This window comes from Notamacropus eugenii, chromosome 7 (assembly GCF_028372415.1).
Source record: "Notamacropus eugenii isolate mMacEug1 chromosome 7, mMacEug1.pri_v2, whole genome shotgun sequence".
Taxonomy (NCBI): domain Eukaryota; kingdom Metazoa; phylum Chordata; class Mammalia; order Diprotodontia; family Macropodidae; genus Notamacropus; species Notamacropus eugenii.
Genome location: NC_092878.1, coordinates 103153094 through 103180520, shown reverse-complemented (window position 1 = coordinate 103180520; position 27427 = coordinate 103153094). Strand labels below are relative to the sequence as shown.

Below are 27427 nucleotides of genomic sequence, written 5' to 3'. Positions count from 1 at the left end.
CCTAGTTTTGACATACCATGCTCTAAGGTTCCTTTCAGTTCCAACTTTTTATGTTCTGTATTGTTGAGGTTTAATTTTTTTTTATTAATTTGTTTTGTTTTTACATTACAAGCATTTACAGATTACTTCCATTTTGTGAGAGGTCTTATAACAAAGGTAAACAGCTAAGTAAGATTAGTAATTCAGTGACCTTTTCTGAAAGTGTATGAAACACACATCTCTATTTTTAAAAAAATGAACAGAAATCTACCTATTCTCCCTTTCATTGTGCACTTTATTTTTTTTTTTTAAAAGGGGAAAAAATTGTAACAAATATTCAGTCAGGCAAAACAGATTCTCTCAATGACTGCACACACACACGCACACACACACATCTCATTGGAGACTCTAAATCCACCATCTCTGTTATGCATAAATGTTCTCACCAATCCTCTAGAATCATCAGCTGTCATTCTATTGATCATAGTTCTTACAGTTTTCAAAGTTTGTCTTTTAAAGTCTTGTTGTCATATAAACTGTTTTGGTTCTGCTTATTTCATTCTTCATCAACTTATAATGGTTCATTTTTCAGATGTAGTATGAATTGTTCTCCTGGTGGTGCTTCCTTCACTCTGTATCAGTTCATAGAAATCTTCCTATGTCTCTGAAATCATCTGTTTCTTTGTTTCAGCTTAGCCAGTCCTTAATTAATAGGCAACCCCTTAGTTTTCAGGTATTAATTTTTTGCTGCTACAAGAAGAGCCATTATAAATACTTTTGTACAAAAAAGACTTTTTTCTCTTTCTTTGATCTTTTTTCAGTTATACGCTTGGCAGTGATATTAACTGAGTCGAAGAATATGCACCATTGTGTAACTTTTTTAGCATAATTCTACATTGCTTTCCAGAATGGTTGTGCCTATTTACAGAACAATCAACAGTATATCAAAGTACTACAGGACCCATCCCAAATTTATCATTTTTCTTTTTTGTCATCTTTGCCACACTGATGATTGTGAGGTAGAATCTCAGAATTGTTTTAATTTTTATATCTCTAATTAGTAATGATTTTGGAGTATTAATAGGCTGGGATTTTTTTTGTGTGTGACAACTGCCTTTTTAACTCCATATACAATTTATTAATTGGGAATGGCTTCTTATAAATTCGAACAGTTTTGTAGATACATATTCAGTTTCATGTGTATATGCACTCACATACACACACATTATATTGTGTCTATCTTTATCTGTTTATCTTTATCATGGAAATGATACCTTTATCAGAGAAAATTGCTGCAAAATTTCCCCCCAGTTAATCATTTCTTTATTAGATTTATTTGTGCAAAACCTTCATTTTATGTAATATAAATTATCCATCTTATCTTTTGTAATTCTCTTTTCCTTGTTTGGTTTTAAAACTTTTTTCTATCCACAAATTAGATAGGTAAATTTTTGCATATTTCTCTAATATGATTTTGATGTGGCCTCTTACATCTAGGTCAGGTACTTATTTGGAACTGTAAGGTATGAAGCATTGGTGTAAATCTAATTTATTCCATATTGCTGTCCAATTTTCTCAGCACATTTTGTCAAATAATGAGTCCTTATCCCAGTAGCAGAATTCTTTGTGTTTATTGAACATTAAGGTATAAAATACATTTGCTTCTTTATGTTGTGTATATACTTAATATGTTCTGCTTATGGATCTCTTTATTTTTTAACCAAATTGAAAAAAATACTGCTTTTCAATATAGTATTAGATCTGGCACTGCAAGGCCCCTTTGTTCCCATTTCTTTTTATTATCACTCTTGAGATTCTTGACCTTTTCTCCTCCATTTCAATTTCAGTATTATTTTTTCTAGATCTTTAAGGTAATTCTGTAATAGTTTAATTGATATGGCATTGAAAAAGTAAAATTATTTTAGGTACTATTGTCATTTTTGTTATTGACTATGCATGAGAAGTTATATTTCTAATTATATTTAAATATTCTAATATATTTATAAATAGTTGCTTATAAATGTGTTTATATAGTTCTTCAGTGAATCTTGGATAGTAGGCTCTTAAGTATTTTATATATTCTGTATTAATTTGAAATGAAATTTCTCTTTTTACTTCTGACTGAAGAGGTTATTCTCATATTATGTTGAAATGCTGATGATTTGTGTAGATTGATCAAGTTAGCTGACATTTTATTGCTTTAATTAATTTTTTAGTTGACTTTTTAGGATTCTTTAAATATACCATCTTATCATCTGCAAAAAGGGACAATTATGTTTCTTCTTCACTTATGATTATTCCCTCAATTTCTTTTTTTATTACAATAGACAGAATTTTTTGTATTATGTCAGATGGAAAAGGTGACAATGGACATCCTTGTTTCACCATTGAAATGATTGGAAAGGATTCTTGTTTATTTCCATTACAAACAATGGTAGCTCTTAATTTGAAATATATACTATTTATCCTTTTGAGGAAAGATCCATTTATTTCTATGTTTTCTAATAATGTTGTACAGAAGTGGGTGTTGTATTTTGTCAGAAGCATTTTATGCATGTATTAAAAACATAATCTTTTTTCATTTTGTGATTAATATGGTTTTTCGAGTTTATAGTTTTTCTAGCATTAAATTCAACCTTGAATTTCTCATATAATTTCAATCTACTCATGGATTTATAATCCTTGTTATATGTTGTTTTAGCTTCTTAGCTAATATTTAAAATGTTTTCATCTATGTTCATTAGAGATATAATTTTCCTTTTCTGTTTTGATTCTCCCTGGTTCATATGTCAGGATTATATTTATATCCTAGTGGAAACTTGTTGTGTGATTTTACAATTTATGCAATATCACAATTAATTGATTTTTGAATATTTGATAGAATTCACTTGTGAATCCATTTGGTGTTGTAGCTTGTTTTGTTTGGAAGTTCTTTTATGGTTTCTTCAATTTCTTCCTCTGCAATCAGATTGTTTAGCTTCTTTCTTTCTATTTTAATTTGAGTATTGTACATTTTTAAAATATTCATTTACCTCACATAGGTTTTTTTGTAAGCATATAATTAAGCAAAATAGTTTGACTATTTTGAATTATATTGAATATGTCTTATTTCTTATTAATTTGTAAGCTCCCTTTTCATTTTTGATACTGGTGATTTGGTTTTCCTCATATTTTTAACCAAAGAACTAATGGTTTATCTATTCTGTTCCCCGCACACACAAAACCCCAACTCCTACTTTAATTTTTAATGTTTTTTCTTTTTAATTTTGTTGGTTAATTTCTTCTTTGATTTTTAAGGATTTTTTTCATGATGTTTAATAGTGGTTTTTTAGTTTGGTGTTTTTCTAGTATTTGTGTTTACATTCTCAGTTTATCAATCTGATCTTCCTCTGTTTTGCTAATGAAAATATTTAGGGATATTCATTTTTCTCTAAGGACTGCTTTGGCTGTATTCCCCAAATTTTGGAATGTTATCTCAGTGTAATTATTATCTTTAATGATTTATCTATCATTTCTATGATTTATTCTTTTATCCAACAGTTCTTTAAGTTAATTTATTTAGTCTTCAGTTGCTTTTTAATCTTTTTAGTGACAAACCTTAATATAACTTTGTACTTTCTGTGTTTGTGAGAGTTTATGTCCTCAGACCTCATTGAATTTGTAAAACACGTGCAGTTGAGAAATATGCATGCTCCTTTTTATTTCCATTCAACAATCACCAGTGTTTTATCACATCTAATTTTTCTAAAATTCAGTTCAGGTCCTTAACTTCTGTTTTGGGCCGTGTGTGTGTGTGTGTGTGTGTGTGTGTGTGTGTGTGTGTGTGTGTGTGTGTGAGAGAGAGAGAGAGAGAGAGAGAGAGAGAGAGACAGAGAGAGACAGAGAGAGACAGAGAGAGAGAGAGAGAGAGAGAGAGAGAGAGATTTATGTAGGGATAATGGAATAAATCGACCTCCCCCCCACCCCATGACTATAGTTTATCTATTTCCTTTGTAATTTAGTTTTTCTTTTAAGTATTTAGAAGCTATATTACATGGTACATATAAGTTAAGTGTTGAAATAGCTTCATTGTCAGGCTTTCCTTTCAGCAAAAGCAAAATGTAGTTTTCCTTTTTATCTCTTAATTGTCTATTTTTTTGTCATTGCTTTGTCTGAAGTTATCATTGCTACCTCTGCTTTTTTTCTTTTTAGTTGAGGCCATAATAGATTTTGCTCCAATCCTTATTTTAGCTTTCTGTAAGTCTTTATGTTGCAAGTGTGTATCTTACAAAGAATATATTGTTGATTTTGTTTTTCAATGTATTTTGCTAACCTCTTTTTCTTTTATGGGTGAATTCATTACATTCACACTTATGATAATTAACTGTATATGTCTCTCCATTCTTTTATGCATTTATACTTTTTACTCTATACTATTCTCTCTCTTTTTAGTTCATTATTGTACTTTTATTTTTCCCTCTTTTAACTTTCTCTTCATTATTCCCTCTCCAAGCTTAAGGTTTGTTTTACTTATGACTAATCCTTTCCTGAATCTACCCTCTCTCTTATATCTTTCTTTCTTCACTTTCTGTTCGTATCAGTTTCTCTGCTGAATTTACTATATTTCTACACCAAACTGTTTATATTCCTTCTTTGTGTGCATATAGTTCTACTTTCATAACCCAATTATGGTCTTAACAAAGTCTCCCATTTTCTTTTAATATATCCTCCCTACCCAGGCCCTTTTCTTTTTTCTTATATCTTCAAAACATAGCAAAACTATTTATAGGTCTTCTGTCTCAATTGTCACAATAATTGCTTGTGACACGAACCCTTTTGCAATTCATCCTTATAAAATCTCTTCCTATTGTTCACTTATAGTTACATTTTTATTTTTTTCTCTACTTTCATATTTATATTTTGAAGTTTCTTCTTAGACTATCTTTTTTTCTCTCAGGAACATTTGAAAATCTTCTGTTTTATCAAAGGTTTATTTTTCTCCTAGGATTATTCTCTGTTGCTGAGTAAGTTATTTTTTTGTTTTAAACCCTTTGTCTTTTACCTTTTGAAATATTTCGTTCTGTGCTCTATGCTCCTTCAAAATGATAAGTGACAAATCTCTTGTGATCTTGATTTTGGTTCCTTGATATTTGATTTCTTTCTTTCTGAATACTTATAGCATTTTTTTTCATTTGTTAAGTTCTGGATTTTGAGAATGTTGATTTCTTTTTTTCTGGATGCTTATAAGCATTTTTTTCATGTGTAAGTTCTAGATTTTGACAATGACATTCCTGAGAGGTTTTTTTGGTGGGGAGAGAGGGGTTTCTTTTAAGAGGTGTTTGGTAGGTTCTTTCTATTTTCACATTTCCTTGTTCTGTTATGACTGGGCAATTTTCTTTAATATGATAGCCAGTAATTTTTTTTCTCCTTGTAAATTTCAGGTAATCCTATGATTCTTATCTCTCCTTGATCTGTTTTCCTGCTCAGTTGTTTTTCTTTTATTTTCTTATTCTTTTGACTTTCCTTTAAGAATTCTTGCTGCATCCTGGAACCATTAATTTCCATTTGATTCAGTCTGATTTTTAGGGAATTTGTTACTTGGTAAGGTTTTGTTGCTTTTCTGTTAAACTGTTGATCATTTTCTCCACTCTATCCTCTGTAGCTCTCATTTCTATTGTATCTTTTTTTTTATACTTCTGTCATTTCTTCAAAGAATTCTAATTATTCTTGTAGGAAAATTTTTTTTTCTTTGTGGTTTTGATTATAAGGGTTTTTTTGAGTTATTCTCTTCTAGATTTGCTTGTGTCCTTTTCTTCCACAGTCCATTTTTTAAAAAATATTCAGCCTGAATGGAGGCTTTCCCCCATCTCTACACTGAGGTGTTTTTTTTTTTAACCCCAATAATGAAGTTTGTCAGTTTTACCTTGATCCCTCAGGAGATTTTTTTTCTCAGAGGCAGTTGAGGTTTTTTTTTAAATCAACTGTCAACTGGAGCTTAGCTTTTTTTTTTTTTTTTTTTTACTTCAAATTGGGATGTGAACAAATTATATTGTGGAAATATAAAACCAGAAACACCAAACAAAACAAAAACAAAAATCCAAGCCCATCAAGAAACAATAGATTTCCTGATTCACTTATTTTAGTTTATTATATATAGATCTGAATATGACACAAAATGAAGTTTGATGGGCAAGAGAAATAGGAAGAGATGGCTAGCGACTGATAATTGGATTTCTGCTGGAGAACTTCAGGAATAGTACAGCTGAGAACAGATTCTGTTTGTATTAACACCTTAAACTCACATTCCCTGTGCAAGGCACTGTGCATCAGTAATATAGAGAGACAGCCCGGCAATCCTACCACTGTAAAGCCTCTTTTAACTGAGCCATCTTTCTCCTCAATAGGGATGCATTGAAAAGAGACAGTGGGTCACAGAAGTTTGCCAGACAGTTAGTCACAAGACCAACCAATGAAAATGACTATAGGTGAGGAGCTTATGCTTCTCTTCTAGCAGGTGTGGAAGGGAAAGGGAATTTCAATCTGAAGAGATTGCTGTGTTGTTTTGTTTGCCAGTGAAGAAGTAATAGCTACACACACACACACACACATACACATGTATCTGTATATGTACATATATGTATATGTGTGTATATATACATGTATATAATAGCTATATTATATATAAGGTGGAAGTTTGCCTCCAACTAGAGGAGAGAGTGGAAAATCTGGAAAAATACCCCTCTATACTGAAGGATTCCAGGAAGAAAAAAAGAATTCTTTGACAGATTGGAGGAAAGGGTTAAAGTGCTTCAAAGAGATAGATTCTGAAGAGGCACAAGGGACTCCTAATGTGCATCAGGAAATTGGAGGATTTGAAGGAGGTGACTCAGAAAATGAAGAGGAGGCGATGCTGAGAGGCTTTTGTCTATGAAACAAGCCAAAAACATCCCCCAAAGGATGTAGCTAGACCCTAACAGGTGGAAGCATCTTCTTTGGTTTCAAGAAACAATGGCATGAGTAATTCACTGCCATTAGGAGAGGGGTTGTTAAGAGATCTGAGAAGCCAGAGTGCTTAGGGACTCCCTGACCTGTGATACTGAGGTTGACTTATGTTGACCCACAGGAAAATAGCAAAGGCGACTGTATTCTGAGTATTGTATCCAAAAGGTGATTTGTTAAGCAGGAGGACAACTACCTGTTCCATTGTAAGCGCCTCATTAGATTGTAAGCTCCTTTAGGACTGGACCTGTTTTTGTTTTTTACTTTTTTTGTATCCCCGGCTTTTAGCACAATGCCCAATACATAGCAGACACCTAATGAACGTTGATTGATACATATGAGGGCATATGATACCACCAAAAGGAGCCCAGATGTTCCTAGAAATGATAAAGTAAGGGTCACAGCAGCTCTAGAAAACTTGATTGGAAAGGGAATAAGTAATTAAGGAGTTTGAGAACCCTATTCAAATTTCTAGACCACATTTTAGTGGTCTAGATTATAATATACTATATCATATAATATATATTGTGCATATATAATATATAAATTATACATAATTATGCATATCATAGTATATGTTACATATAATTATGGTAATGATAACTAATATTTTTATAGTCCTTTAAAGTTTACAAAATGCTTTACATATCTCATTTCCTGTATAGGGTGTCCCAAAAGTCTTAGTGCAGTTTTAAGTTGTGACAGACTGCTGACTGCCTCTTTCCACTTTGCATGATATTCAGATTTAGATAAAATAAGTGAATCATTGGCCAAAATTTGGAAGTCTTTTGTTTCTTGATGGGTTTAGAGATTTTTTTGTCTTGTTTCGTTCTCACAACATGACCAACCCACCTTCTTTTCTAGTCACACATATCCATGTTGACATATTCATTGTTGGTAAAGAGCTATAGGATGCATACACCCTCCATATTCATCAACCATCTTTTCCCTTGATTTAGATTTAAGCTCCTTGAGAGCACAATCTGTGGTTTAGCTATTGTTGAATGACTAATGTATCCTGTGGTGCTTTGTGAGTAATAAACACTTAATGCAACTTGGTTGAATGGAACAGGATTGTAGAGTTATGGAATTTTAGAGCAGAAGAGACCATAAAGATATTTAATTCAAACCTGCTTTTGTTTTCGTTCAGTTGTTTTTCTGTTGTGTCTGACTCTTCCTTGATGCCATTTAGGGATTTCTTGGCAGAGATAGTGGAGTGGTTTGCTATTTCCAACTCATTTTACATATGAGGAAACTGAGTTAAACAGGGTTAAGTGACATGCCCAGGGTCACACAGCCAGAAAATGCCTGAGGCCAGATTTGCACTCAGAAAGATGAGTCTTCCTGACTTCAGATATGGGACTATATCTACTATTTCACCTAGCTGCCCTTATTGGGAGCGTAAGGTGAGGTAGAGATTGCAAAGATCCTGTAATTCACTTTCATAAAGAACCAGTCCTGAACTCTGGGCACCAGTGTTTTAACTGAAGATGGTAGATGCCAATAAGTTGTTTTAAATTGAATCCAGAGGTTCCATTCCATTTCCTAGTCTCATGTTCTCAGATTTTCAGATACAGAAACTTCATTTTATCAACTTAATGAGGATCATGATAAAACTCTAGGAAATGGATTTATGCTAACCAGAATGAAAAAATAAGATATCAGTGCTCATCATTTATAAACATTACCCTCCTCTTAGGGCATAGATCCAAACAGAAAAACCAAACATAAAGTTGCTTTATGATCATAGAGTCAGAAAAAAAATAATTTAGAGATTGCTACAAGGTTATTCACATAAAGCTAATGTGTCATAGAATAGTATCCTTCTTCACTGTAGGGATTTTCCCCCCTAGGCCACTGGGATAGTCATTAGAAATCAACATTCTCCCAGTCTGGAACAGATTTGTAGAAAACACTGAAAAACCTTTTGCTCTCCAGTTCCCCACAAACCCCCTTTTCTTAACTGTGTAAACCATCATCTTTCCATTTGTGTTTGATATTCACATGTTACAGTTTCCGGGATTACAGTTCATTTTACAGTAGTTTACATTTAGATTTCGTAGCTTCTTGGGAGATAAAGTTTCTCAGCAACCGTTTATAAATAATCTCATTCTGGGAAGATTTCCACGGATGATGAAGCTCATATTTTTATATGATTTCAGGGGAAGAGGGAGAAGAAAGGGAAGGCATTGCATTTATTAAACAGTTGTTTGATTATGATAGGTAGTTGCAATGGAAGTAATTTTTTATTTCACATGTGGGACTGGTATGGACTTAGTAAGTATTTGTAGTTTGAGTGGGTGACTGACAGCCCCAGACCTTGAGGAGCAAGCCATAACAAAAGTTTACAAGTCCTTTTTAATCAGCAAGTATTTGTTCATTGCTTAGTATGTGTCAGGCACTGGGGATGTTGACAGAAATGAAGTCATCCCTGCCCTCAGGGAGCTTAAGGAAGGCAGCTAGTGGCACAGCAGATAGAGCACTGGGTTTGGAGTCAGAAAGAACTGAGTTCAAATCTAGCCTTGGATGCCTACTCACTTTGTGATCCTGGTGAAGTCACTTAACGCTGTTGACTTCAATTTCCCCAACTATAAAATGGGGATAATAATAGAGCCTACTTCCAAGGGTTGGTGGTGCAATGGATAGAGCACCAGTTCAGGAGTCAGGAGGACCTGAGTTCAAATCTCACTTCAGACACTTGACACTCACTAGCTGTGTAACCTTGGGCAAGTCACTTAACTCCAATTGCCTCATCTGGGGTCATCTCCAGTCATCCTGATGAATATCGGGTCACTGGATTCTCTGGAAGAGAAGTGAGGCTGGTGACCTGCGCAGCCCTCGCTCACTCAAAACAAAGTCAAGTGCAAGTCATGTCATTATTTCCCTGATGGTGTGATCTTCTTCAGCAATGAGGAGGAACACACAATGAGATAATATTTATAAAGAGTGCATAGCACATGGTAGGCACTGTACAAATGCTTATTCCTTTTCTCTTCCCACCCTGCTCCTTACAGTCTATCTGAAGAAACAACATGGAAATTAAAATAAAATAAAGATAAGGTTTTTGGGACAGAGGTTCCAGCAGCTTGTGGGATCAGTAATGACTTCATGTGAGAGGTGGTAGATATTTTGGGCTGACTTTTAAATGGATTCTAAGAGATGGTGATGATGGGAGAGTGAATTTAAGGGATTGTTGTTCAGTTGTGTCCAAGTCTTTGTGATGCTGTGAACCATACTATCTATAGGGTTTTCTTGGCAAAGTACTGGAGGGGTTTGCCATTTCCTTCTCCAATGGATAAAGGCAAACAGGTTCACACTAGAAAGTATCTGAGGCCAAATTTAAACTCAGGTCTGATTCCAGGGATGAGAGACAGCAAATACTCAAGAGATGAGAGATTGAATGTGTATAGAATAGCAAGAAGACTAATTTGGCATCATCATGGAGTAGGAGAAGGGGAGTATGTGTAATGAGGGTGGAGAGGCAAGAGAGATTCGCATCAGGGTGGTGAAGGACTTTAAATGCCAAAATGAAGCATTTATTTGATCCTAAGGGTAAGAGGGAGCTCCTGGAGTTTCTTATGAAGTAGAGATGTGACTTGGTGCTTTTACAGAAGTGTGGAGGATGCATCAGGGAAAGAAGAGATGATGGCCCTGTGAGTGGAGAGGATGGAACTGATAGGAGAGGTGTTGCCTAAGTCAGAATCGATAAGATTTGGCAGGAGATTAGGTGGATATTTGGGGTGAGATTGCATGAGAAGGTGAGGATGACCCTGAGCTTGTGAACCTAGGTGCTTGGATAGATAATGATGTCCTTGACTGAAACAGGAAAGAGGTAAAGTGGTTTTGGATGGAAAGATGAGTTCTATTTTTTGTGCTTCTGCTTGTATTGTAATGAATATAAGTCCACTTTTGCCACAGATCATGAACCTAAAAAGAGATGTTCATTAGGGATCCTTTGGATGCCAGTCGTCTCCTCTTTCCCTAATTCAATTCAGATCAGCAAACACTTGAAAAAGGTCACCTGTGTGAAAGGCCTTATGCTAGGCACTGGTGGTTCAAAGCCCCAAATCAAAAAACTTCCTGCCCTCCAGGGGCTTATATTCTATTGAGTGTATGAGAGCACATGTTCAGGAATAAGTAGATACACAGTATATACAAAGTCACACAAAGTAATTTCAAGATGTTAATAACTAATGAGAGAAGATTGGAACTCATGTGGGAGGATGATCATAAGTTTCTTTTCAGTACCTAGCCCATAGTAAGTTGCTATTGAATTGAAGTGAATTGACAAATTATTTCCCCCTCCCAAAAGATTGTAAGTACTTTCATGTCAGTGATAAAAAAATTTTATGTTTATATTACATAAAGTGCAGTTGTAGGTAATAAGAATTAGTCCTTACACTGATAAAGATTCCAGTTTAATAGAGAATCAGGACATGTAGACGCACCTGAGAAAGGTACAAGGTACTTTTGTGAGATCCAAGGGGAGAGAAAGAATCACCTCTTGGGGCTACCGGAGGAGGCTTGTGGAAGAGACGACATTAGAGTTGGACTTCAAAAGGTGGAGCTTGGGGGTGAGGGGTTTCTAAAGCACAAGGGGACAAAATTAAGGAGGATGGTAATGAGTCCAATTTGTCTGAAGTGTAGACTATTTGGAGGGAGGTAGAGGGAGATAAGAATGGAAGGGCATGTGTGGTACCTTAAACTTAATTAGGAACTACTGTAGGATTTTAAGAGGAGACTGAGCTGGGGAAGGAAATGGCAAACCACTCTAATATTTTTGCAAAGAAAGTCCTAAATGGGGTCATGAAAAGTTGGACACGTGTGAAATGACTGAACAATAAAAATTTGTATAGAAGGCAGTCTAATGCAAGAATTAGGGAGGAGAGAGACTAGAGGTGAGAAGATATGGAGTCCTAGAGTAATTAGGGCTAAAGAGGCTTGGCTGAGGGACGGTGAAGGCAGTGGGAGCAGATGAGGACATTGGAGAGTTATCTTTGGAGTCTAACTGACTGATTGGATATGCACAGTAGAAGATAACACTAAGGTTTTCATTATGACTAAATGATTACCACTGACATAAGGAAATTGAAAGGGGGAACAGATTTTGAGAGAAGGATGAGAATTCGTAGAGGTCAGGGATAATGTCTTATTCTTCTTTCTTTCTCCAAAGGGTCTGGCATAATGCTGTACATAGAAATGAATGTATTTTAAGTTCATTGAGGGTAGGAAGAATGTCTTAGCATTCAATACATTATTTTCAGATCAAATCAATTACATATAATTATATTATACATGTAATGTATGTAATATAATCTAATTATATATAAACTACATATCATATATCATTTAATTTTATATATATATGTCACATAATAATAATAACTGAGCATCAGCAATATATAGGTTCTGAATTTGGAATATTCCTCATAAAATCATCTACTTCAACCTCTTTATTTTTCAGATGAGGAAATTGAGACACATGGAGGTGAAATATCATCTGGTTAGTAAGTAGCAGAGCTGGGATTTCAATCTAGATCCTCAGGCTCCAAATTCACTGTTTCTTTCACCTTCCCACAAAACCATGAACCATACCATGCACTACAATTTTATATATTACAGCTAAACCCTAGTGCATTTCTACCTTCTGTTAAGGACATGTTGAATTATTTATTGAACAAGATTAGGTTTTGTTGTTCCACTTGAGAGACAATTAGCTTACAAAAAATCATGATTGTTTTTGCTTTTTGTCCCAGCATTTAAAAAAAATAATATTTTCCCCAATCTCATGTAAAAAAATTTTAACTTTTTAGGAATTGAGTTCCGAATTCTCTACCCCCCCATTGAGAAGACAATTTGATATATTGAAGTATATGTATACTCATGCAAAACATTTCCATATTAGTCATGTTGTGAAAGAAAGCACAGTCAAAAAAAAAAAAGCCCAAGAAAAACAAAGTTTAAAAAAAGTGTGTTTCTATTTGCATTCAGACTGCATCAGTTCTTTCTCTGGAGGTAGATAGTATTTTTCATTGTAAGCCTTTTGGAATTGTCTTGAATCATGATATTGCTGAGAATAGCTGTCATTTGCTGCTGATCATGCAACAATATTGTTGTTAGTGTGTACATTCTTTTCCTGATTCTGCTCCCTTCCCTTTGCATCAGTTTATGTAAGTTTTTCCAGGTTTTTCTGGAATCAGCCTGCTCGTCATTTCTTATAGCACAATAGTATTCCAACACAATCATATACCCCAACTTGTTCAACTATCCCCTCAGTTTTGAATTCTTTGCCGGCACAAAAACAGCTGCTCTGTATATTTTTGTATAAATAGATTCTCTCTCTCTTTTTTAATCTCTTTAGGGTACAGAATTAGTAGTGATACTGCATGGTTTTATAGCCTTTTAGATATAGTTTCAAATTGTTCTCCAGAATGGTTGGATTAGTTCACAACTTCACCAGCTTTGGTGTCCCAATTTTCCACATCTCCTCAAACATTTATCATTTTCTTTTTCCGTCATATTAGCCAATCTGATGGGAATGAAGTGGTACCTCAGAGTGGTTTTAATGTGCATTTCTCTAATCAATGATGATTTAGAGAGTCTTTTTAAAATGACTGCAGATAACTTTGTTTTCTTCATCTGAAAACTGTTCACATCTTTTGACCATTTATCATTTGAGGAATGACTTGTATTCTTATAAATTTGACTCTGTTCTCTATATATTTGAGAAATGAGACCTTTATTAGAGAAACTTCCTGTAAAATTTTATTCATAGTCATGATTACTGTTTATTCTCCTCCATCCCACTCACCTCCCCCTGCTTATCCTTTTTTCTTACTCCTGTCCATTTGTCTTTCCTCAAAAGTGTTTTGCTTCTGACCACTACCTTCTGTTCTATCAGCTCTCATCTTCCTTCTCTTATCTCTTTCCCCTCCTACTTTTCTGTAGGGTAAGGTAAATTTCTATACCCAACTGAGTTTGTATGTATGTTACTCTCTTTTTGAGCCTGTCCAAGCATTTAAAAAAAAGCAACAAAATAATGATTTAGTAGCCTATCTTTTGGTATATTAACTTACCTAAAGAGGACTAAGCACAGTGGTGTGCAACTAATAAATGTTAAGCTGTAAGGAAAGGGGCCACTCAGACAAAAACAGCGATTTGCCTTAACATGTATCATTAACAACATATACATCTTTGTATAATTGTGGAATGAAATATATTATTATAAAATGAAGTCTCTTTAATGACATTTTCCTATTGATGCTAAGTAAATGATTGTGATTTCCCAGTAAGGACTTGCCAATGAAATAAAGGGAATTTGGGGGGCAAATATGCCTAGAAAATGTGGTGGTCTAGTTATGTAGTGAGATGGAAAGGCAACTGATGGGTAGCTCAATATGCCTTAGCTCTTAAAGACACCACAGGGAAAACCTCCTGTATGGAGAATTTATGGAAAGATATGAACAAGAATTGGACAAAAAATGAGAGAGAGTGCCCGATAGGTTTTGACCTGTGATCAAAATATATATATATATAAAATGTGATCAAAATAACCCTGTAAAATAGCCTTCATTCTTCCTATTAGATAAGCAGATTGAATTCAGGAAAAGTTATTAAGTGCCTACTGTGCACAAGGTAAGCTGCTTTAATTTAATTGTTAGAAAGTAAAGATTTATGTACCCATAGCTGAAATAACTTATTTTTGCAAGAACTAAAAAATGCTTAGGTACTCTTTTTTGCAGGGTTAGATGAATCATCTGAACGAGGCCAGCAGCTACAATAATAAACCAATCCTTCAGTAAAGAAATACGCAGCTGCTCAGTGTGTCAGAGCTTTCTTGATTATATTTTTCCAACATAAAAACTGTAAGTTAGTTCTTAAGGACTTCTAATAGATAAAGAACTTATAACTAACAAAAAGTTAAAAACTCAATTTCATGAATTCCCCCTTCCTTCTCCCCCATAATTCTAAAGTGAAATTTTGATGAACCTTTCTCATGGTTAAAATACTTTTTTCTATTTTCAATTAGTCTTTTCTAAAAAATAATAATTTTCCCCCTAATTACATGTCAAAACAATTTTAAAAACATTTAAAAAAAAGTTTTAAGTTCCAAATTCTATCCCTCCCTCACTGAGATGATAAGGAATCTGATATAGTTATACATGCATAATCATGTAAAACATTTCCATATTAGTCATTTTGTACAAGAAAAATCAAAAAAGAAAGTGAGAAAGTAGAAAATAGCATGGTTCAATCTGTATTCATTCAGTATCCGTCCTTTCTCTGTAGACAAACAGTATGTTTCATCATAAGCCCTTTGGGATTGTCTTGGATTGCTGTATTGCTGAGAAGAGCTAAGTCATTCACAGTTCTTCATCATACAGTGCTGCTGTTACTGTGTACAACATTGACCTGGTTCTGCTCACTTCACATTGCATTGGTTCATGTAAGGCTTTTGGATAAAAGACTTCAAAAGCTAAATTAATTGCTCATGTTCAGGTCAATAAATAATCATTAAGCATGTACAACATGTAAAACATACTAAGATATAGTTTATAATCTAATTGAAAGAAGATAGACCCCTAGAAGGCAGAGAATGTTTAATTTTTTTTTTATTGTGTCCTTGACCTGTATCACAGTACTTGGCACATGGTAGGCACTTTATAAATGCTTACTGATGAAAAGAGATGACATGTATGAACTAATGCAAAATACAAAATAACTATAAGGGTGATATAGCATGTTAGGACACTCATGAGGAGGGAGCTAGCCTTGTAGGCTGGAGGGGTCAGTATTGGCTTCATGGAGGAGATGGTGTCTAAACAATGTCTTGAAAGATGGAGAGGAGGATTTTAATAAGCAGGATTTGGAAGGAGACAGTTTTGGACAGATGGAAGTGATGAAAGCATGGGACCTGTTTGAGGATTGGTTATTAATTGACAAAGGCAGAGGTTACATGAAGGTTGGTAGTGGTAACAGATAAGGAAATATAAAATATAATATATTGCAGACAGGTATTGGGGATTCATTTGAAGCTGTTTTAACTCTGAAGAACTATGTTCACATCTGGGTATTAGGAAGATTAATCTGACCAGTGTGTCAGATAAATTGAAATAGGGGTAGGCTGATGAGAAGGCTGTCACTGTGGTCCAGATGAAAGGTAATTTGGACCTGAGCTAGATTATTGGCAGTGGGATTGGAAAGCAGAGGAAAGATGGAGGAGAGAGAATTAAAAAGATTTAGAGTTAATAGTTGGTATAGTTCATAAAGGAGAGAAGGATAAAATTTGAGATTCTAAGAGTGGGTCCAGGGCAAAAGGCAGCACCATTGCCAGGGATTGGGAAGTTAAGAGGAGGCACAGGTTTTGGGGAGAAGTCATTGATTTCAAGAAAGCCTAAAACTTTACTTACTTTGGCTGTTCTTTACAGTAGCTATCAATATTTAAGTGGGATAAATGGGAATTAATCAGATGTATACGAAGTGGGAAACACTGAAAAGAGTGCTGGATTTAGTTTGAAGATAAGAAATCAAATCCCTGCTCTGCCACTTAGTAGCTATATATCCTTGGCCAAGTCACTTACCTTTCATGGGCCTTAGTTTCTTCAACTGTAAAATGAGGGTGTTGGAGTAGATTACTTATAACTACTGTCCCATCTCTAAATCTATGATCTTCTAATGCTTTTGTACAAATAACAGAGAAGTCTGGTATTGGCGGAACTCTCTAGATAGTATCAAAACCCTATGCTATTACTGCTTCTCCCCACATTTTGCTGCATGATACAAAGTATAGGGAGACTAGAAGGAGATCAAAATATTTATTACTGAAGAGAAGTAGCTATTACAAGGATTTTTCATATAATTAAAAACTTTCATTTGCTTATCTCCAAATAGTGATTGGGAATTTTTAAATAAATTGTGGCTATAAGAACTTAATAAGTTTCTTTGGACTCTATCTGTAACAAAAAAAAAAAAATTAAGGTAAGATAAAATAAGGCAGGAACTTTAGGGAATTGTAATACCTGGATAATTTCCTGTTAATTCTCTGATCCCCATGAGATTTGGAGTGAGAGGACTTACATTTGAATCCGAGCTTGGCTGCTTATTAACTGTGTGACTTGGAGTAAATTGTTCATAAGTTCTTTGGAACTCATTTGAAAGTAATGTTAGGAGCTCTAACCATGTGATCCTAAGCATTCTCTTCTCCCCACCACCCAGCCCTGTGTGCTTAGAGAAGGCATTTGATCTGGGTCCCTCCTTTGCCTTCATCACTCACTACCTTGATTTATTCTTACCTGGGAACATAATGCATTCATGGCCTCCAATGGAAGGCACATTCATTAAGGATACTGTTTCATTGTTACCTTGGTAACTTTTGCCCTTAGCAGAGAGCCTTACATACAGTGGGGGCTTAGGAAATGCTTATTGAATGATTGAACAAATAATTAGAACAAAAATTCTTCTTTTGAAGGAAAAAAAGTTTTCATTTTGGCTATTTCATTCATTAACTCATTTCATTCATTCATTCATTCATTCATTCATTCATTCATTCATTCATTCATTCCAGTCATTCATTCATTCATCCAGCCTCGCATTGGTCATGGAATTTGTATTTAGCTATTTTAATTGAATTGTTCTTATGCTCTGGATTATTTTCAGTTTGTCATATATGGATCTTATTGTTGTTTGCATGTAGTCTCCTCCATTAGACCATGAACTCCTTGAGAGCATGGACTGCCTTTTTTTCCTTTGTATCCCAGTGCCTGGGCTGGAGTGGGTGCTTAACAGATGTTTCTTTATTGACAAAGTGGACCAATTTTCCTGGTCAAGTAAAGCAGGGAATTAAATAATTGGTGAATTTTGCAACTCAGAAAGCCTTTTTAACTTAAGCCTGTTTTAGCTTCCCTCTGGCTATCATGACTCACTGTTTCCATATCTTCCCCCCCCACTACCGTCAGCTCTTTTGGTTACATCCTTTTTCTGAAACACACTGGCTCCAGTTGCTTTCGAGGGGAATGACTTTGTTGCATCTAATAGGTATAATAAAAGACCTCCCCCAAAATGCATATTTTCTAACTTTTTTTTTCCTATTTTGCTTGTGAACTTAAAGATACCATGACTGTCTATAAGTTCAGTATAAAATGGAGAGCTCCATGGTTATTTAATAAATTTCAGTTAACAAAAAAGCCAATTTGGATAATTTGGGCCAATTTTTTCCTCTTTTATAATAGATTTTTTTCCTTCAACAATCCCTATAATTACTTCGATGCCCCACTTTATTATGTATAGACAGTCTCAGAAGCACAGTTTAAAAAAAAATCCCATTCTAGTTTGTTTCCTGGGTTTTTGTGAAGTGGGAGAATTCAACTTCATTCATTATGGCAGTGCTTACTGGGAAATGTTCTCCTCACAAAACTTGAGGGCACATTCTTTTACCCTGTGTGACATAAATGGAAGAATCAGGATATTGTTTAGTTTTTAAAATACCATTATTTCCAGATGCAAGTAGGAGGAAAAGATCAGACTGTATAACATTTGGGAAGTTGTGCAGTTGTTTTAAGTGATGGCATATGGCTATACTCATCTTTCACTGTTATTCTCCTGACAGTGCTACATGGCATTGTACACCACACTCTTGAAAGAATCAAAAGTTATAACTGACCAAATAGGGAAAATTCCTGAGTAGGCTTAGCACATTGGTAAGAGTGACTTGCATGTGGGAAGTGAAGGAAAGGTATTATTGAGGAGAAACATAGTTATGTAACTAGTATGTGTCAGAGGCAGAATGTGAACCCAGGTCTTCTTGACACCTAAGGCTTGTCCTCTCCTATGTCATACTGCCTTGTAGTAGGTGCTTAAAAAATGTTTCTTGATCTGAATTTATTGTGCATGCTATCAGTAATACACTGAGAGATTGGGAGAGATACAAAATAAATTGTCCCTGCTTTCAAGTAGTTTATGATTACGTAGACGAAATAATTTATATTCACAGGTAATATAATACAAATTAGCATATAATAACTGTATAAATGTAGTAGAGTATGCTAGGAGATTCAGTTGTGGAGGTGACGTCCAGTTGAAAAGATCAGTGAAGTTTTCATGGATGTTGTAGCATTTCAATTGGGCCTTCAAAAGATAGGTAGGGGAACTTGAAGAGGAGAGCATTCCAGATGGAGTGGATACTGTGAGTACAGAAATAGTGATGGGTAAGTATAGGATATGTCCCTTCTTCCCCCATAGGACTTTGTGCAACCTGAGGGGAAGTTCATTATTAAGAGCAGGGATGAGAGAAGGTTGTGTGGAAGGTGACATTTGAGTTAGGCTTTAGAGGATGCCTGGGGTATATGGGCTATTCCTCTGGTGTGAGGGCTTGCCTAGCCCTTTCAGGGCTGCTCATCCACCTCTGGTGTCCACCTTTCATCTATGGCTCCAAGAAGCATGTAGCATGTACAGTGGCCACACCCTGGTAAAACTGTCCCAGTAGATGAACTAAACCAGGGTAATTGACAGGCCTCAGACCTGTTGGTGAGTTAGGGGCATGTCTATCCCAGGCAAGTGAAGACTTTTTCCACTGAATGGATGGATGAGAACAGTTTGTTTCATTGCCATGAGGGTGGCTGAAACAAACACTGTGGTACACTTAGAGCTTTGGTCAGATATCAAAGATTCCAAAGTCATACACTCCATTATTTCCAGATGCAACTAGGAGTAGTAGTAACCAGACCATCACTAGTTATCTTGACTTTTATCTTGACACTGAACTTTAGTGACTCTGGAAGAGAGAGGTTGATGACTTTATGCAATTCTGCCTCACTTAAATCCAATTCATCCAATGGATGTCTGCGGATGTGAAAAATATGTGAAAAAATGAAAAGGAAGACCACAGAAGACATAGCAAAGGCACTGGGCATGTTGGGGGTGCGTGGAAAAAAGACAAAGTAGACCATTTTAGTTGAGAATGTAAAATAGATGTATGAGAGGTAACTAGAAAGGTAAGATGGTACTGCTTTGAGGAGGGTCTAAAGTTTCTGGTAGGAGAGTTTGAACTTTGGTTAGCAGGCCACAGGAAGGATTTTGAGCAGAATAGTGACATGACCAGATCTATGCATAAAGAAGATTAATTTGGCAGCAGTATGGAGGATGGATTAGAGAGGGTAGAGAGTGGTTAAGAGCAAGACTGTGATTAGTGATAGAAAAAAAGAAGTTTACAGTTAAAAGTGCTAAATTAAAGCAGTGGTATCATGCCGAAAATGGGTTTTCCTTTATTTTAAGCAAAAACTTCTTTAAAGTACGTGTTGCTTATTTTTATTTTTTCTCATTTACATGTACACAAAATTTTTAGCATTATTTTTTAAAATTTTGAGTTCTAAATTCTCCCCCTTCTTCTCTTTCCCCCTTCTTGAGAAGACGAGCAGTTTGATACAGATTATACATGTGCAGCTATGCAAAACATTTCTGCATTAGTCATGTTGCAAAAGAAAACAGACCAAAATAAAAAAGAATACAGTAAAAAAAAGTATTTTAAGCAAAGTTTTTAAAAAATTATGGTTAAAAGCCCTGGAGTGTTTTGGGAACACATAGAATTTAGAGTTGGAAGGGACTTTAGAGATCATCTAGTTCACTCTCTCATTTAAAAATTTGGGAACTGACACCCAAGAAGGTTAAATAGGATTCCCAAGTTCACACAGTGAGTAAGTAGCAGAGGCACTATTTAAACCAAACCCTCTTGGCTCCAAATCCTTTACTATTTCTGCTCACCAATTTTGACATAATTAAACATCATACTTTTTAACTGGAGGCTCTTTTCTAAATACTTATGTGGGCAAATACATTTTAAAAATCATTGACCCAAGGAAGGCATTTCAAAGGTTTTGAATCTCAACTGAACTGTAAGATTTAATAAAAGGAGAAAGGTACCTATTAATCCTCAGTAGTGCCTAGCATTCGGGTGGTACCTTTGGAAAGATCCTGATTTATATTTGAGAATGACAGTCAGTAGTTTTCAATAGAGAGGAAGTACAAGGGAACAAAAAACAAAAATATTATGGGTGTTTTTTTTATTTTGTTTTATTCTTTTAAGACAATGGGGATAAGTGACGTGCATGATAGAGATATAATCTATATAATTCAGGCAAGAAATCTAATACAGAATAAAGATAAGGGTGAAAAGGACAAGGAGCTTTGAGAAGACTGTTGGAGTGTAGATACCCATCTGCCATCGTTTGCATAAACTGTGAATGGGTGACTCATTGAGATGCTATCATATCAGACAGTCAATTCTTATGGACCTTGTTAGTTTATGCCACTGGGACTTATTGGATGTGAATGACTCAGAGATTCACCAGATACTTTCAGCAAAATAAGCAAAGACTTGCCTATACCTTGTAACTGACTCATGGTTGGACTGGCTTAGATCTCTATTTCCTTGAGAATTCTGTGATTATGTGATAGAAGAAACGATGCTTATATAATCTTCCTTAGCGATATAAAGATTAAAAAAGATATTAAAGATGAATGTTTTCCTATGTAGTGATAAAAGCTAAAAACTGAAAAGAGCTGGGCTTCTTTATTTCTGTCATCAAAGAAGAGTATAGATTCTCTAAGGCTTTATTGCTTGTCCTGGACAAAATTCTAGCATAACTTATTAAAATGATATTTTTTGAACAATTTCAAAGGGAATCGGTGATGACTAGGCATCATCATGGGTATCACAAGAATAAGTTAGAATCATTTGGTCTCATTTCCTTTTTGGACAGACTTGCTAGACTGATATGGAGACATGAAATGAGTTATAACATAATCTATCTAGACTCTATCTAGATTCAGAATGGATGGAATCAATCTAAAGGGATCTCTCATTGACCTTGGGTTTTTGTGAATGACACAGATGGGGGAGAATTTCTAATTATTTGGATACCAATGTCAGATTACAAGTGACTTTCCATTGTCTGGAAAGATGTGAATCTAAAGACCATGTCATAAAAGAATAGGTTAAGATTATAATAGCTGACTTCTAATGTTTGAAGGTTCATCATATGGAAAGGTGAAAGGTTTTTAATTCTCTGTTTTTCCTTTGGGCTTATATAACTTCAGGGAAGCGGATGTAGTCTCAACATAAGTATCAGTAACAGTTACAGTGATCCTAAAAGGGAACAGACTTCACCAAGCAGAGAGTTTCCTGTTACTTCAGGTGTTCAAGGAGAGGCCAGATGACCCTCCATTTGTCAAGGATGGAATAGGGGAAATTCATGTTTTGTACCAAGGTTGGAAGATTTCTGAGGTTCCTTCAAATTTTTGTTTTTTTCTATGATTCTCTAAAATCTTCTACTCCAGAGAGTAGACCAGTCATGCACATCCTGCACCAGAATCACTAAAAATAGGTAGCACCGTTATCAGAGTTGGAGACTGTCAGTCTCTGGAGTATTTGACTAAACTGAATGAATTCACCAGCTTGCTCATCTTCTCACTTCTTTTACCAGTATGCTTATAGCTTAATTGAAGATCTTATTAAATTAAGTTGTGTAGCATAATTCAGCAACTCAATTATGATGATGCAAGATAAAAATTCAATCAATGTCTTTTGGATCTTTTGCATGTTCATAGTGACATAGGTTGCTGAACTGCTATTTTTAGTGAATATAGGCAGCAAACACAAATAAATCATCTGGGCATTTTTGAACTGAGCTATTCAAATGATTTCCTCAAGCCTTCACTTGGCTTTTTCTGTTTAACGCAGACATATACATATATTTGGCTCTAATGTCAAAATGAGGGCACGTTTAGAAGACACAAAGAAAGAGTGATGGGATTAGAGATCCACTGTGATAGGAGTGGAATTACATAGACTTTCTACTAATTGTATTTGGAGAACAGAGATATTCATCTTTTTTCACTTTACAGTCATTGATGGCCATAACTTGAATCTTTCGTGTGACACATGGTTTGAGCTCAGCTGAAAGTCTGAATACTTATGGCTTCCTTTCCCCTCTCCTTCTAACCTCTTCCCACCCTTCACCCCCTTTAAATTCCTCTTGGTATATGTCTTCAAATATTCCACCAACTCATTAAAATTTTTTCTTTGAAATTTTCATTTTAATTTTATAGTGTCTGTTGATTATTTTTCTGGGCACTGGGCCCAGTTTGGTTATTTTTATTTTATTACTTTAGTTTATTCAGAAGTTCATCAGTATTGTAGAAGACATCTCAAGAATTATCCAAATTGGAAGAAGGATTCACAATAGTGAAGTTCTCCCGATGCCCCCTTTTTACTGCGGACTTTGTATTTTGTATTGAGTTCTGGAATGTTCTAAGCCCCTCCCAGAACAGAGCAAATCAGCCTGACAATCAACTCAGAAAGAGCCAAGTGGATCAAAAATTTCTATTGCCCAGATGATAAAGTCAGATAGGCTGCCTGTTGTGTTAATCAATTAGCTTAAGATAGGGAAGCACAATTTTTGGAAAAAAAAAAAAGAGAGAAGAAGGAAGAGAAGAAAATGAGAATGAAACAAGTGCAGATGAAATAAGGGACAACAGAAAGATGTATGCTAGATGCAAGAGAAGTCCTTGATCTGATCTCTTATATGCATAGCAAGGAGCTGGGCTAATTATGCCTTGAGAGTGAGGGATAATGGACAGGATCCATAACATATTAAAAACCCTAGTGGGAGTATTAGTTGGAACCTCAATGGACTACTTATGGAAAAACACGAAAAAGAATTGAGACACAAGATGGAAAGATATGCTTGAATGGGTTATAGCCTACTTCGTTAGGATGAGTGCCTGCAGAAGAGACCACAGATCCATTGAAGTGGTATAATAGAATTAGCATTGACTTTCTAGTCAGAAATCCTGCCTCTGTCACTTATTACCTGAGTGACCTTGGGCAAGTCCCCTCCTCTCATGGAACTCAGCTTCCTCATTCTCTGTCATTCACACATAATGGGGTTGGATTATATGAGCTCTGAGGTCTCTTCTAGTTCTGAATCTATGATTCTATTATCCTATACAATAGGAAAGTAATTCACTCTTTCAAGTTATGTTTTTAAGAGGCATTTCTATAAATCACTATGACATATATACTAGGTAAAAGACTAAAGCCAAGGAAATTTTGATTTAAAATAGTTAAGGACTTTTCTTGTCAATGTACTTCATTGGAATTAAATTCTCAAGTGGAATGCCTTCTGTCAGTATTTAACTATACTGTTGTGGAATCTCAGGAAATATTTCCCGATGGAAGAACAAATTTAATAAACTTTTATTAGAGGAGCAAGAAGTAGAGACTGAGTCTGTTAGACCATAGGGACATAAAAAAGTTTAGCTTTAAAGGGGAATTGGCATAGTTATCTGAATGCTATCCCAGTGATAGGTTTGGTGTCTGTGTCTACCTATCATGGAGTGGTTTCAGTTTGTAGGAAACTTGTCAGCATTGGGACTTCTTTTGGCCTGATTCAGTTTTGGGCCTCCTGTCAGGGCATTTAAAAATCTGTGTTCTCATTTCATTATTAATTTTTTTTTCTTTCACTCTGTAAAGAAGGTAGGCCAGACCTGATTCCTATTCTGTAAATGAAGGGACTGAGGCTAGGACTTTTGTTCTTTAGAAAGTTCCATTTCTCAGTTAGTAAAAGAACTGATACAAAAATTCATGTCTTCTGCCTTCAGTCCCAGACGCTTTTCATAAGATCTTGATCTGTGATGGGGTCCAAAGTCTTTCCAATAGCTCCTTGATTTTTGCCTTGGTAAGTAGTTCCCTAATGTTGCATTGGTGCTACATAGAGGCCCTAAGCCTCATATTCCTTCAGATGCCCTAACCCAGTTATCATTTGACTTTAGGACTTGAATTCATGGAAAAGATTACTTTTAAACAAAGATTTCCCCCTACCCCCCCAAAACAAAACAATATGCTTTTTCTTAGATTATAGGTCCTGTTTTTTTGCTTTATGGAATATGGCCACTGTGGAAGTGGAGCATCACTTTTAACCCTGAGGTCCAGAAACTATAACTCAGATTTGGCCATTCTGCCTGTCTGAGTATTCTAATGCAGAGGTGTTGGACACCTCTGGGTGTAGGATACCCAGCAACACTTCCTATTGTAGCTCCCTTTTCTGTTCAAGTTTGATATTGCTTCACTGCCAGTTATTCACTCAACACATTTTTGGGCCCTCCTAAATGTAAAGCAGAGTACCAGGTACTCCACAGGATATAAAGATAAACTCTGGGATGGTCCATGAATGCAAGGAGCCAGGAAGAGTGAGAATGACTCTTTAGGTCTGGAAATTCTGAAGTTCAGCCAAATACTGGCTTCCTCTGTTACTCGATATATTCACCATTTGTGAAGCTCATACTATGTGTGCTATATAGACATGCATAGAGTGTACTCCTTTTGCTGAATTAAGGATCAATAAATCTTGGCCTAGTCAGTCATGGAGTTTAGCCTCCCTCTTAATGAATAAACCTTTTATCCATCATGCTTGATACATAGTCACCAGGCCTCAATTTGAAAGATTCCAGGGAAAAGGGAAACTCATTCCTTTTTATGGCATCCAGTTTTATGAGTTCTTGTGTTGCATACATACTGTCTCATGCTTCCCTTTTCTGCCCTGGTTTCACCCTTACACAAAATTCTGAATTCCCTGGGCAGCAGTGGCACTTAACAAGTTTTTGTGACATGGATCCTTTTGGCAGTCTGGTGAAACTATGAACTTCTTGGAATGATGCTTTTAAATGCTTGCAGTTAAATACATGGAATTACAAAGGAAATGCAGTATGTTGAAATAAATTTTATCAAGACAAATATTTTTAAAGTTCACAGACCCCAAGTCAAGAACCTCTGCTGTATAGTGTCCTTATAAAGGGTCATGTGCTTTCAGAGATAGGGACAAACATTATAATCCTGCTCGGGAAACAAGAAGAACTGGAAGAATGGACTTTGGAGCTATTTACCATAGATTCACCTCTGGAGAACCCTCAGTAGGAAGTTGGCTCTTGCTTCAACTTAATTAGCAACTCCAACTCTTTCCAGAAACATAGAGAACCATAGAATCTTAAAGTTTGAAATTCCTAGAGAAGGAAAAGACTTGAGAGACCATCTTAACAACCCCACATTTTATTGACCCTAAGGTCATAATCCAATCTCTCTCAGACATAGTCTAGTCTATCTACTTGGAACTCTCTCCTCTTTGTAGCTCCCCCAACATCTTTAACCTAATAATTTTCATTATGTACTTGAAGCTAAGGCTGGAGATTTCCATTTATAAGCATGTAAGCTATGGTGCAGTCTTATGTAGAAATCACAATCAGCAGTTGACTGTAAATATGTAAAACAGAAATTCACAACTAGAGGTCTTTGTTTTTGAATATTTTGATAATTGTATTTCAATATAATTTGTTCCCTTTGTAAGCTTACGTATTTTATTTTATGCTTGTGAAAACGATATTCTGAGAATGGGTCTATTGCCTTTATAAGGGTGCCAAAGGCATTCATTAGACAAAAAAGGGTCACCCTGGCCTAGAAGGGAGGCAGGGCAACAATTGTCTTGTTCTCAGTGCCATCTCATGCAAGACAGATGCTCAGGAGTGAACAGGCGCCCATTGTACTTTTTCTTTATAGAAGTCCTTTCTTAATGGGATTGCATCTTCAGAAAATTGTGAAGTCATTCACCTGGACCAGATTTATTTCCTACAAAAGTTGGGCTTTCCTGAACCTACAAATAACTGAAAACTTTTACATTACCAGCATTTGATTACAACCTCCCAACAAAAGAATGAAGATGGGTTTATTGTTGTGAAATAAGCAGGTAGGTAAACACATAATTTTTTTGACGATGTGTTTGATAAATTAGCATAGTTAGCTGGGCATAATCTGGCGGAGACAATCCCCAGTTAGCAGCGCTAGAGGCTTACGCTGAAGGCTTGCAAATCTTAGATCCCCACAGCAACTCTGTGAGGTAGGTCCTCTCTTCTAACTCCTTGTAACACAAGACAAGACAGATGACTGTGACTGCTTGTTACTTGCAGGGCTTGAACTGAGTTCTTGACAGCAGTAGAGTAACTTGTTTCATTATGATCTCTTCCTCTTAAGCATAATCTCAAACATATAGATGCAACACAGAGATACAGATAACAATAATTTAAAATATATCATAGATATTATGTGCTAAAACATAAATGCAATTTGTGAAAACATTTAGGGGCATGAACAAATTTGAAAGTAATTAAAAATATATCTGTACCTTAACAGACAGCTTCTAAAATAGGAGGGCAATAATAATATTTACTTCTTACTAGGGGCGATGAGGTAATTAATGGGGTGATGGATAGGTGGATGAATGTTGGTTTGGACTTGGTGTAGAATGTTTTTCTTACTGCTGGTTGTTTAAAAATTTTTTTTCCAATTATATGTAAAAATATTTTTAACATTCATTTAAAAATTTTTTGAGTTCCAAATTCTTTTTCTCCCTTTCCTCTCCACTCTTTG

The 27427-nt window shown here is 35.4% G+C and overlaps 1 protein-coding gene across 5 annotated transcripts in view; it reads left to right on the top strand.

The window, feature by feature from the left end:
• IRF2 (interferon regulatory factor 2) overlaps positions 1 to 27427 on the top strand; it is a 130687-nt gene that overhangs the window by 9506 nt on the left and 93754 nt on the right. Inside the window, exon 2 of one of the 5 annotated variants that reach the window (XM_072625662.1) lies at positions 12422 to 12460. The exons of 3 other annotated variants lie outside the window; for them this stretch is intronic. In XM_072625662.1, coding sequence (XP_072481763.1) covers positions 12422 to 12460 — 39 coding nt within the window. One more of the 5 variants, XM_072625666.1, reaches the window with a different exon arrangement.